At 55.1% G+C, this 12,815-nt stretch overlaps 1 protein-coding gene across 1 annotated transcript in view; it reads left to right on the top strand.

The window, feature by feature from the left end:
- The window catches only part of PRDM12 (PR/SET domain 12), a 36,681-nt gene that overhangs the window by 17,320 nt on the left and 6,546 nt on the right, over positions 1-12,815 (top strand). The window contains exon 4 of the mRNA XM_078641546.1: positions 7,401-7,512. Within this exon, the coding sequence (XP_078497672.1) occupies positions 7,401-7,512 (112 nt within the window). The remainder of the gene's footprint in view (positions 1-7,400; positions 7,513-12,815) is intronic.

Genomic DNA, 12,815 nt, shown 5'->3' with positions numbered 1-12,815 from the left:
AGGATTTTTTTTTTCTTTTTAGGTCTTAGCAGTAGGAGGAGGCTTTTGGATGAGTAAAAAGGAGTTTTGGAGGGGAGGAGTCAGAGGGGAGAGTTTAGAAAGGCTTGTTTTGAGGGATCGGTTTAGTAAAAGAGGTGTCAGATGATGCAAGGAGGGGTAGAGTAGGAGAGAGTCTAGAAAGGGTTATTTTGGCGATCATAGTAGTGGTATGGGGTTTGGGATAAATGAGAGAGTGGACGTAGAGGATATATTGATAGGTGTATAGGGTGAGAGATAGGGTAGTGCATTGGGGGGGTGTCGAGGGGGTCCAAACACCCTTGAAGCCCCCACCACTTCTGATAAAGGGTTACACTGTGGACACTTTTGGTGCCCACCCTGCCTTAGGTACCGAGCTGCCGGCCAGCAACGAGCCTGTCAATCATCCTGACTGACAGGTCATGCAAGTGACAGCACAGGAGGAGGCGCTGGACCCACGCTGCGTGACACTGTAGCGCCAAGAGCGCGCATTGAACCGACCGAGGCACATCACACCTCTAGTGTCACTGCTGCACCGAGTGTAGGGCTCTGAAATCCCTGCCAGCCGGCCCACTGGGCAGCGCTGCTCCTGTGGCTTCTAGGCCCATGATGGATGGGCCTCTCCGTGCATCTGACCCCACTCTCCTTGGCCTCTTTCTTTGCGTCGAGGCGGTCTCCACGCATGGCCTCTCCTCCCTGCGCGCTGCAGCCCGTGGCCGGCGGAGACGACCCCCTGCCTGGCCCCAGCGCTTCGAGCGGCCCGCGGCGCCCCTCGGCGCCTCCAGAGCCATGGTTGATCTCTGGCACTCGAGCTGAAAGCTCTGCGCTCATTTCCATCCCCGGGGATGAGATTGCCGCCGTTCCTTCCCTCGTGTTTAGACACACACTTACGGTAATTATATGTGGGCTTTGCAAACTGCCACATTATGTGTGCGCCGCGCTCGGCGCTCTTAAATGGCTACCTGTGGGCCCGATGTTTACCGAGAGGCCCATCAGCGCTCCGGCATTGTGCGGACGACGTCTGAGCAGCGCCGACGGCCACAAATCACACGCCCAAGGAGCCATTTGGGGGCGCCTGACACACCCCCTGCTGGGATAAGAAGGGATATCCGCGCAGATGCACCAGCTGGGTCATTTTGTCTTCAGATGGATCCTGTGCGCCTCGAGGCACCTCCCCCCGGACCCCCCCTCCCTCCAAGAACAGCATCTGAGAAAAACTTCACCTGCACCCCTCAGATCTGCCAGGCACATCACAGGTCCCCGGGAAATCAGTGGGAGGGCCAAGAAGGCACCACTGACGCCTGCTTGGCGCTAGGTGCCATAGTAGGGCCTCACCCTATAGCGCTGCGTGGCGTTAGCTACAGCGCTATCTGTCCACACAGCTTGCTTGCCATTAGGCGCTTCCTCGCATATATCTCTAAAAGCACGCAGCGCTACTTGGCATTACCTTCTATAGATATATCCGTTCATGCTGCGCTGTTCGGGCATTAGGCGCTATAACAATCTTCTCTTCATGCAGTGCTGAGCGGCATGCAGGCTACAGTGTTCATACACCTGTGTCTGACTTAAGATGCCAGAACATATATTCATATAGCGCTGCTTGGCATTATGCGCTATAGTAATATCTGTAAATACAGTACTACTTCTGAGGTTCTTCAGTAATAAATGTTAATGACGCGCTTCCTGGCACTGTGTGCTGTAGCAATGCGCTCATAACGTGCTTGTTGGCATTTGTAACATCAGTTCATAATGTGCTTTTTGCCATTAGGCGCTATAGTAATATATTTTCATGCAACGCTACTTGCATTAGGTGCTGCAGTAATACCTGCCTCAGCTTGGCTTGGCGCTAGGCTATAGTAGCACCTGTTTATGTAGCGCTGCTTGGCACTGAGTGACGCAGTAATACCTGCCTCAGCTTGTCTTGGCGCTAGGCGCTATATCAGCGCCCGCCGCGCTCCTGGGCAGACACGGGCCCACAATGGGTGTCACTTGCAGGTGCGGCGCTGCTCAGCCCCCGGAGCCGTCACCCCTAGACTCCCGCTTTGGCAGCGGTTCAGGCCCCGCCCCCCACCCATTGTGCCCGGATGCCACCCTGAATGGGGGCCATCAGAGAACACCTTCTGTGTGCGGAGGCTTTTCTCTGCCGAAGGATTGTTTATGGAGACATGTAAAGCGCCTCTGTTCACCGCCGAGCTGGCCTTGGTAGCTAGGCAATGGCGCTTTTCAGGAGTGGAGAGGTGGAAACGGGGGGGGGGGGTCCCTACCGCACCCCTCCGGCAGCGCAGCAGGAAGGCTGGCTGGGCGCGGGGGTCCGGGCTGGTGCAGGGACAAAGGGGGTACAGGTAGCGCCTAGTTCTGTCGCAGCCACTTCTAGGCGCTCAGGATCTGCAGAGGAGGGGGTGAGAAGTCTTTTGTCCCCAAGGGGAAAGCGGCGAAGCAGCCCCCTGGTGTGTCCACCCCTTTCCCGGGGTGCGGGAACAAGCCGCCACTTCTGCGGGTCAGATAGATAGATGGATAGATAGATATATTTGCACATTTAATTAAAATCATTGCAATTCGTACAAATGCTGTCTCCACCAGACAAGATACCCCCTACGCCCCCACCGCAGGGATACTGTAGCCCCCAGCCTTTGGATCCCCTTTTCACACCATACTGTAGCCTTTCCTTGCCGTTGCATTCTGTATTGCGCCCTGGGCGTCCATTCAACCCCGCCCACTTGTGCAACGCCTCGATGGTTTGTAGCTAGGCGTGCACTATATAGCTTCACTTACATATATATCCTGCACACGGACCTTCCCCAACGCTCTACGTTGAGGCAGAGCCTGGTTCCACCCAAGCCCACCCCCTGCAGACATTTGAGCAAGATCACACACCTGAGAGCCTGGAACAGGCATTAAACCCCTCCAGAGCCAGACATGTGACCCGCAGAAGGCTTCTGAGCCTGGGTCGCCGCTGCCTTGGATAGCATGGCCCCTCTTCAGGCCAGAATGGCCGCCTGGAGTAAAGTGCCCCGCCCTGGTTCTCTGTGGAACTTATGGGCCTTAGACAGGGATGCCGCAGACAAGAGCGGATATTCCCAACGCTACGCCTGCCTTGTTAATAGGCGATAGCGATGTTAGTGACTGCTTTCAGTCGCTAACGGGTTGGGTACGCCCGCTTTGCATGTCATTAGCGATAAACATTGCTGACATGCAAAGCGGGCCCCAAACCGTTCGCTATCGGCTAAAAGCTGTCGCTAACATCAGTTAGCGACAGCTTGCTAATAGGACGATAGAATTATCGCCGCTTAGCGGCAGAAAACGGCCGCTAAATCAGCGATAATTGTCTATCGCCCCCCTTGGTAATATGCCCCTGTATTCCTATTTTAATCAACCAATGGAAAGTGAGTCCCTTCCCAAAAGGGCCACGTTGCGTACTCAGTTCAATCAGCTCATTAAGGGGCATATTATCAAAAGCAGCGTTAAAATTATCGCCGGTTTAGCAGCAGAAAACTGCCGCTAAAGCGGCGATAATGGGCTTGATAATATGCCGTAGAGAATTCCAATAGAAGCCCATGTTCACACCAGAACCTGGGCTTCTATGGGAATTCACAAGGGCATATTATCAAGCCCATTATCGCTGCTTTAGCGGCAGTTTTCTGCCGCTAAACCGGCGATAATTTTATAATATGCCCCTCAATCTCCCCTCTCTGCATCAAAGTAAAGGCTTGTTGTTGACAGTTAAATCTGTATCTCCACCTGACCCCTGTTTACCTAAAACTCTCCCACTGGCCCCGAACATGTTGCCGACTTCCTGCAGAATGTGTTTACCCACTCGCTGCAATCAGGAGCTTTTCTCACTCCTTGGAAGGAAGCGATCATCACTTTGCCACTTAGAAGACCGTATGCGGACCCGGAAGATCTGAAAAACGTCCATCCTATTTCCCTGCTGCCAGGAACTGGTTCCATTTATAGTGCCTCATGATATCCTTGAGTCATCGCAAATGGTTTCAGGAGTGGCCACGGTGCAGAGTCCGCGCTGCTCTCATCATGGCTGCAGACAGAACCGCGTCAGGTCGATCAGGGTGGGCGTCAGGTCGATCAGGGTGGGCTTCAGGTCGATCAGGGTGGGCGTCAGGTCGATCAGGGTGGGCTTCAGGTTGATCAGGGTGGGCGTCAGGTCGATCAAGGTGGGCGTCAGGTCGATCAGGGTGGGCTTCAGGTTGATTAGGGAGGGCACCAGGTCAATCAGGGTGGACGTCAGGTCGATCAGAGTGGGCTTCAGGTTGATCAGGGTGGGCGTCAGGTCGATCAGGGTGGGCGTCAGGTCGATCAGGATGGGCTTCAGATCAATAAGGGTGGGCGTCAGGTCGATCAGGATGGGCTTCAGGTCGATCAGGATGGGCTTCAGGTCAATCAGGATGGGCTTCAGGTCAATCAGGGTGGGCTTCAGGTCGATCGGGGTGGGTGCCAGGTCGATCAGGGTGGGCATCAGGTCGATCAGAGTGGGCGTCAGGTCGATCAGGGTGGGCGTCAGGTCGATCAGGGTGGGCGTCAGGTCGATCAGGGTGGGCTTCAGGTTGATCAGGGTGGGCGTCAGGTCGATCAAGGTGGGCGTCAGGTCGATCAGGGTGGGCTTCAGGTTGATTAGGGAGGGCACCAGGTTGATCAGGGTGGGCATCAGGTCGATCAGAGTGGGCGTCAGGTCGATCAGGGTGGGCGTCAGGTCGATCAGGGTGGGCGTCAGGTCGATCAGGGTGGGCTTCAGGTTGATCAGGGTGGGCGTCAGGTCGATCAAGGTGGGTGTCAGGTCGATCAGGGTGGGCTTCAGGTTGATTAGGGAGGGCACCAGGTCAATCAGGGTGGACGTCAGGTCGATCAGAGTGGGCTTCAGGTTGATCAGGGTGGGCGTCAGGTCGATCAGGGTGGGCGTCAGGTCGATCAGGATGGGCTTCAGATCAATAAGGGTGGGCGTCAGGTCGATCAGGATGGGCTTCAGGTCGATCAGGATGGGCTTCAGGTCAATCAGGATGGGCTTCAGGTCAATCAGGGTGGGCTTCAGGTCGATCGGGGTGGGTGCCAGGTCGATCAGGGAGGGCATCAGATCGATCAGGGTGGGCGTCAGGTCGATCAGGGTGGGCGTCAGGTCGATCAGGGTGGGCATCAGGTCGATCAGGATGGGCTTCAGATCGATAAGGGTGGGTGTCAGGTCGATCAGGATGGGCTTCAGGTCGATCAGGGTGGGCGTCAGGTCGATCAGGATGGGCTTCAGGTCGATCAGGATGGGCTTAAGGTCAATCAGGGTGGGCTTCAGGTCGATCGGGGTGGGTGCCAGGTCGATCAGGGTGGGCGTCAGGTTGATCAGGGTGGGCGTCAGGTCGATCAGGGTGGGCGTCAGGTCGATCAGGGTGGGCATCAGGTCGATCAGGATGGGCTTCAGATCGATAAGGGTGGGTGTCAGGTCGATCAGGATGGGCTTCAGGTCGATCAGGGTGGGCGTCAGGTCGATCAGGATGGGCTTCAGGTCGATCAGGATGGGCTTAAGGTCAATCAGGGTGGGCTTCAGGTCGATCGGGGTGGGTGCCAGGTCGATCAGGGAGGGCATCAGATCGATCAGGGTGGGTGTCAGGTCGATCAGGGTGGGCGCCGTTCTGCTGATGCTGGGTTTGTCCGCAGCATTCAACACCATCTCGCCCGTACGGATGATCCAAGGGCTGCAGCCGATTGGTATCGGTGGGTTTGCACTCACACTCCTCTCTTCTTTCCTTACCAACAGAGTACAAACTGCCAGTTGTGGGGTCTCAAGGCAGAAGCTTTCAGTCTTCCTTGTGGGGTTCCTCAAGGTTCGTCCTCGAGTCCGTCCCTTTTTAATGTGTACGTCGCTCCGTTGGCTACATTGGTGCGTTCGTTCTGGTTCCAGGCGCTGTCGTACGCAGATGACACCCAGATCATCGTGTCTGTTTCCAACAACCAGACTTTAGTAGCCAAGAGGTTTAGTCATTGTATGTCCAACATTAATAGGTGGATCAAAGGCAACGCCTTAAAACTTAAGGCTGACAAAATGGAGGCATTGTTACAACGGATCCAGACCGCCACAGCTAGACAAGTTCATCTCCTGCAGTGCTGCAGTGCAGCATGCATAACCATGCTTCCTGCAGTGCTGCAGTGCAGCGTGCATGCTGTGACAGGACTGCAGTACACTTCCAAACCTCCACATCTCCTGCAGTGCTGCAGTGCAGCGTGCATGACCATGCCTCCTGCAGTGCTGCAGTGCAGCGTGCACGTCCATGCCTCCTGCAGCGTGCATGATGAAACAGGAACTGCAGCACATTTTCCATCCTCCACATCTCCTGCAGTGCTGCAGTGCAGCATGCATAACCATGCTTCTTGCAGTGCTGCACTGCAGCGTGCATGCTGTGACAGGACTGCAGTACACTTCCAAACCTCCACATCTCCTGCAATGCTGCAGTGCAGCGTGCACGTCCATGCCTCCTGCAGTGCAGCCCTGCAGTGTACATGCCGAGGCAGGACAGCAGCAGACTACCACACCTGTTGAAGGTGTTCACGAGTATAGTGTGGTGTGGAGGTGTTTGCGGGTACAGTGTGATGGAGGTCTGTGAGTGAGTACAGTGGGGTGCACTGCAGCGTGCGTGCTGAGGCACGAATGCACTGCAGCGTGCGTGCTGAGGGGCGAATGCACTGCAGCGTGCGTGCTGAGGCGCGAATGCACTGCAGCGTGCGTGCTGAGGCGCGCATGCACTGCAGCGTGCGTGCTGAGGCATGGATGCACTGCAGCGTGCGTGCTGAGGCGCGGATGCACTGCAGCGTGCGTGCTGAGGCGCGGATGCACTGCAGCGTGCGTGCTGAGGCGCGCATGCACTGCAGCGTGCGTGCTGAGGCGCGCATGCACTGCAGCGTGCGTGCTGAGGCATGGATGCACTGCAGCGTGCGTGCTGAGGCGCGGATGCACTGCAGCGTGCGTGCTGAGGCGCGGATGCACTGCAGCGTGCGTGCTGAGGCGCGGATGCACTGCAGCGTGCGTGCTGAGGCGCGAATGCACTGCAGCGTGCGTGCTGAGGCGCAAATGCACTGCAGCGTGCGTGCTGAGGCGCGAATGCACTGCAGCGTGCGTGCTGAGGCGCGAATGCACTGCAGCGTGCGTGCTGAGGCGCGAATGCACTGCAGCGTGCGTGCTGAGGCGCGAATGCACTGCAGCGTGCGTGCTAGGCACGAATGCACTGCAGCGTGCGTGCTGAGGCGCGAATGCACTGCGGCGTGCGTGCTGAGGCACGAATGCACTGCAGCGTGCGTGCTGAGGCACGAATGCACTGCAGTGTGCGTGCTGAGGCACAAATGCTCTGGCATATAAGACAGAAAAGCTCAACTTTCGTTTTCTTTCTTTGCAGACGATCCCCCCTGACCAGGAGCTGCTGGTGTGGTATGGAAACTCCCACAACACCTTCCTGGGCATCCCCGGGGTACCCGGCCTGGAGGAGGAGCAGAAGAAGGCCAAGACAGGTGAGTGGTACCCAGAGTCCGCTGAGTGCATCCGGTGTGAGAATTCAGCCTCACTGCGCTGATGAGTGAGGTGCTAGCAAAGCTACACCCCAAAATACTGTGCCCCCAATAACCCAACACCTTCTACCTGCAGACAAACACACTGTGTCCAGTGACATCTCTAACACACTGCACTCACTGACACCCCTAACACACTGCACCCGGTAACACACATCATCACACTGCACTCACTGACATGCACCTAAAACACACTGCACTCACTGACACACACCTCCATCACACTGCACTCACTGACACACACCTCCATCACACTGCACTCACTGACACACATCATCACACTGCACTCACTGACACACACCTCCATCACACTGCACTCACTGACACACACCTCCAACACACTGCACTCACTGACACACACCTCCAACACACTGCACTCACTGACACACACCTCCATCACACTGCACTCACTGACACACACCCCCAACACACTGCACTCACTGACACACACCTCCAACACACTGCACTCACTGACACACACCTCCAACTCACTGCACCCGCTGACACACACCTCCATCACACTGCACTCACTGACACACACCTCCAACACACTGCACTCACTGACACACACCTCCAACACACTGCACTCACTGACACACACCTCCAACACACTGTACCCACTGACACACACCTCCAACACACTGCACTCACTGACACACACCTCCAACACACTGTACCCACTGACACACACCTCCAACACACTGCACTCACTGACACACACCTCCATCACACTGCACTCACTGACACACACCTCCAACACACTGCACTCACTGACACACACCTCCATCACACTGCACTCACTGACACACACCTCCATCACACTGCACTCACTGACACACACCTCCAACACACTGTACCCACTTACACACACCTCCATCACACTGCACTCACTGACACACACCTCCATCACACTGCACTCACTGACACACACCTCCATCACACTGCACCCACTTACACACACCTCCAACACACTGCACTCACTGACACACACCTCCATCACACTCTACCCACTTACACACACCTCCAACACACTGCACTCACTGACACACACCTCCAACACACTGTACCCACTTACACACACCTCCATCAAACTGCACTCACTGACACACACCTCATCACACTGCACTCACTGACACACACCTCATCACACTGCACTCACTGACACACACCTCATCACACTGCACTCACTGACACACACCTCCATCACACTGCACTCACTGACACACACCTCCAACACACTGTACCCACTGACACACACCTCCAACACACTGCACTCACTGACACACACCTCCATCACACTGCACTCACTGACACACACCTCCAACACACTGCACTCACTGACACACACCTCCATCACACTGCACTCACTGACACACACCTCCATCACACTGCACTCACTGACACACACCTCCAACACACTGTACCCACTTACACACACCTCCATCACACTGCACTCACTGACACACACCCCCAACACACTGCACTCACTGACACACACCTCCATCACACTGCACTCACTGACACACACCTCCATCACACTGCACCCACTTACACACACCTCCAACACACTGCACTCACTGACACACACCTCCAACACACTGTACCCACTGACACACACCTCCATCACACTGCACTCACAGACACACACCTCCAACACACTGCACTCACGGACACACACCTCCAACACACTGCACTCACGGACACACACCTCCAACACACTGTACCCACTTACACACACCTCCATCACACTGCACTCACTGACACACACCTCCAACACACTGCACTCACTGACACACACCTCCAACACACTGTACCCACTTACACACACCTCCATCACACTGCACTCACTGACACACACCTCATCACACTGCACTCACTGACACACACCTCATCACACTGCACTCACGGACACACACCTCATCACACTGCACTCACTGACACACACCTCCATCACACTGCACTCACTGACACACACCTCCAACACACTGTACCCACTGACACACACCTCCAACACACTGCACTCACTGACACACACCTCCATCACACTGCACTCACTGACACACACCTCCAACACACTGCACTCACTGACACACACCTCCATCACACTGCACTCACTGACACACACCTCCATCACACTGCACTCACTGACACAAACCTCCAACACACTGTACCCACTTACACACACCTCCATCACACTGCACTCACTGACACACACCCCCAACACACTGCACTCACTGACACACACCTCCATCACACTGCACTCACTGACACACACCTCCATCACACTGCACCCACTTACACACACCTCCAACACACTGCACTCACTGACACACACCTCCAACACACTGTACCCACTGACACACACCTCCATCACACTGCATCCACTTACACACACCTCCAACACACTGTACCCACTGACACACACCTCCATCACACTGTACCCACTGACACACACCTCCATCACACTGCACTCACAGACACACACCTCCAACACACTGCACTCACGGACACACACCTCCAACACACTGTACCCACTTACACACACCTCCATCACACTGCACTCACTGACACACACCTCCAACACACTGCACTCACTGACACACACCTCCATCACACTGCACTCACTGACACACACCTCCATCACACTGCACTCACTGACACACACCTCCAACACACTGCACTCACTGACACACACCTCCATCACACTGCACTCACTGACACACACCTCCAACACACTGCACTCACTGACACACACCTCCATCACACTGCACTCACTGACACACACCTCCACCACACTGCACTCACTGACACACACCTCCATCACACTGCACTCACTGACACACACCTCCATCACACTGCACTCACGGACACATACCTCCATCACACTGCACTCACTGACACACACCTCCATCACACTGCACTCACTGACACACACCTCCAACACACTGCACTCACTGACACACACCTCCATCACACTGCACTCACTGACACACACCTCCATCACACTGCACTCACTGACACACACCTCCATCACACTGCACTCACTGACACACACCTCCATCACACTGCACTCACTGACACACACCTCCATCACACTGCACTCACTGACATACACCTCCATCACACTGTACTCACTGACACACACCCCCAACACACTGCACTCACTGACACACACCTCCAACACACTGTACCCACTTACACACACCTCCAACACACTGTACCCACTTACACACACCTCCATCACACTGCACTCACGGACACACACCTCCATCACACTGCACTCACTGACACACACCTCCATCACACTGCACTCACTGACACACACCTCCAACACACTGCACTCACTGACACACACCTCCATCACACTGCACTCACTGACACACACCTCCAACACACTGCACTCACTGACACACACCTCCATCACACTGCACTCACTGACACACACCTCCATCACACTGCACTCACTGACACACACCTCCATCACACTGTACTCACTGACACACACCCCCAACACACTGCACTCGGTGATACACACCTCCAACACACTGTACCCACTGACACACACCTCCATCACACTGCACTCACGGACACACACCTCCATCACACTGCACTCACTGACACACACCTCCAACACACTGCACTCACTGACACACACCTCCATCACACTGCACTCACTGACACACACCTCCATCACACTGCACTCACTGACACACACCTCCATCACACTGCACTCACTGACACACACCTCCATCACACTGCACTTGGTGATACACACCTCCAACACACTGTACCCACTGACACACACCTCCATCACACTGCACTCACTGACACACACCTCCATCACACTGCACTCACTGACACACACCTCCATCACACTGTACTCACTGACACACACCTCCATCACACTGTACTCACTGACACACACCCCCAACACACTGCACTCACTGACACACACCTCCAACACACTGTACCCACTTACACACACCTCCAACACACTGCACTCACTGACACACACCCCCAACACACTGCACTCACGGACACACACCTCCATCACACTGCACTCACTGACACACACCTCCATCACACTGCACTCACTGACACACACCTCCATCACACTGCACTCACGGACACACACCTCCATCACACTGCACTCACTGACACACACCCCCAACACACTGCACTCACTGACACACACCTCCATCACACTGTACTCACTGACACACACCCCCAACACACTGCACTCACTGACACACACCTCCATCACACTGCACTCACTGACACACACCTCCATCACACTGCACTCACTGACACACACCCCCAACACACTGCACCCACTTACACACACCTCCATCACACTGCACTCACTGACACACACCTCCATCACACTGCACTCACTGACACACACCTCCATCACACTGCACTCACTGACACACACCTCCATCACACTGTACCCACTGACACACACCTCCATCACACTGCACTCACTGACACACACCTCCATCACACTGTACTCACTGACACACACCCCCAACACACTGCACTCTCTGACACACACCTCCAACACACTGTACCCACTGACACACACCTCCATCACACTGCACTCACTGACACACACCTCCATCACACTGTACTCACTGACACACACCCCCAACACACTGCACTCTCTGACACACACCTCCAACACACTGTACCCACTGACACACACCTCCATCACACTGTACCCACTGACACACACCTCCATCACACTGCACTCACTGACACACACCTCCATCACACTGTACTCACTGACACACACCTCCATCACACTGCACTCTCTGACACACACCTCCAACACACTGTACCCACTGACACACACCTCCATCACACTGCACTCACTGACACACACCTCCATCACACTGTACTCACTGACACACACCCCCAACACACTGCACTCTCTGACACACACCTCCAACACATTGTGGCCATTGTCAGCCCAACACCCTGTGCCTGCTGACACACACCACTAACAGGCAGTTCCTGCTCACACCGCAAGAAACTGTACTATCTGACACCCCAAAACACTGTGCCCACTGAAACTTACAACACACAACATGCTGTGCCAACTTATACCTTAAACCGCTGTGCCCTCTGACCCCCTGGAGTCTGAAACAAGCATCCATTACATTATGCCCACAGACCTGGCAATGCCCTATGCCAGCTGGCACCCCAGTACTCTGTGTTTACTGACATTTAACGTGGGCACTGAC

This window comes from Lissotriton helveticus, chromosome 5_1 (assembly GCF_964261635.1).
Source record: "Lissotriton helveticus chromosome 5_1, aLisHel1.1, whole genome shotgun sequence".
Taxonomy (NCBI): domain Eukaryota; kingdom Metazoa; phylum Chordata; class Amphibia; order Caudata; family Salamandridae; genus Lissotriton; species Lissotriton helveticus.
Note: the sequence above shows the minus strand (reverse complement) of the source record. Positions and strands in the feature narration are given on the sequence as shown.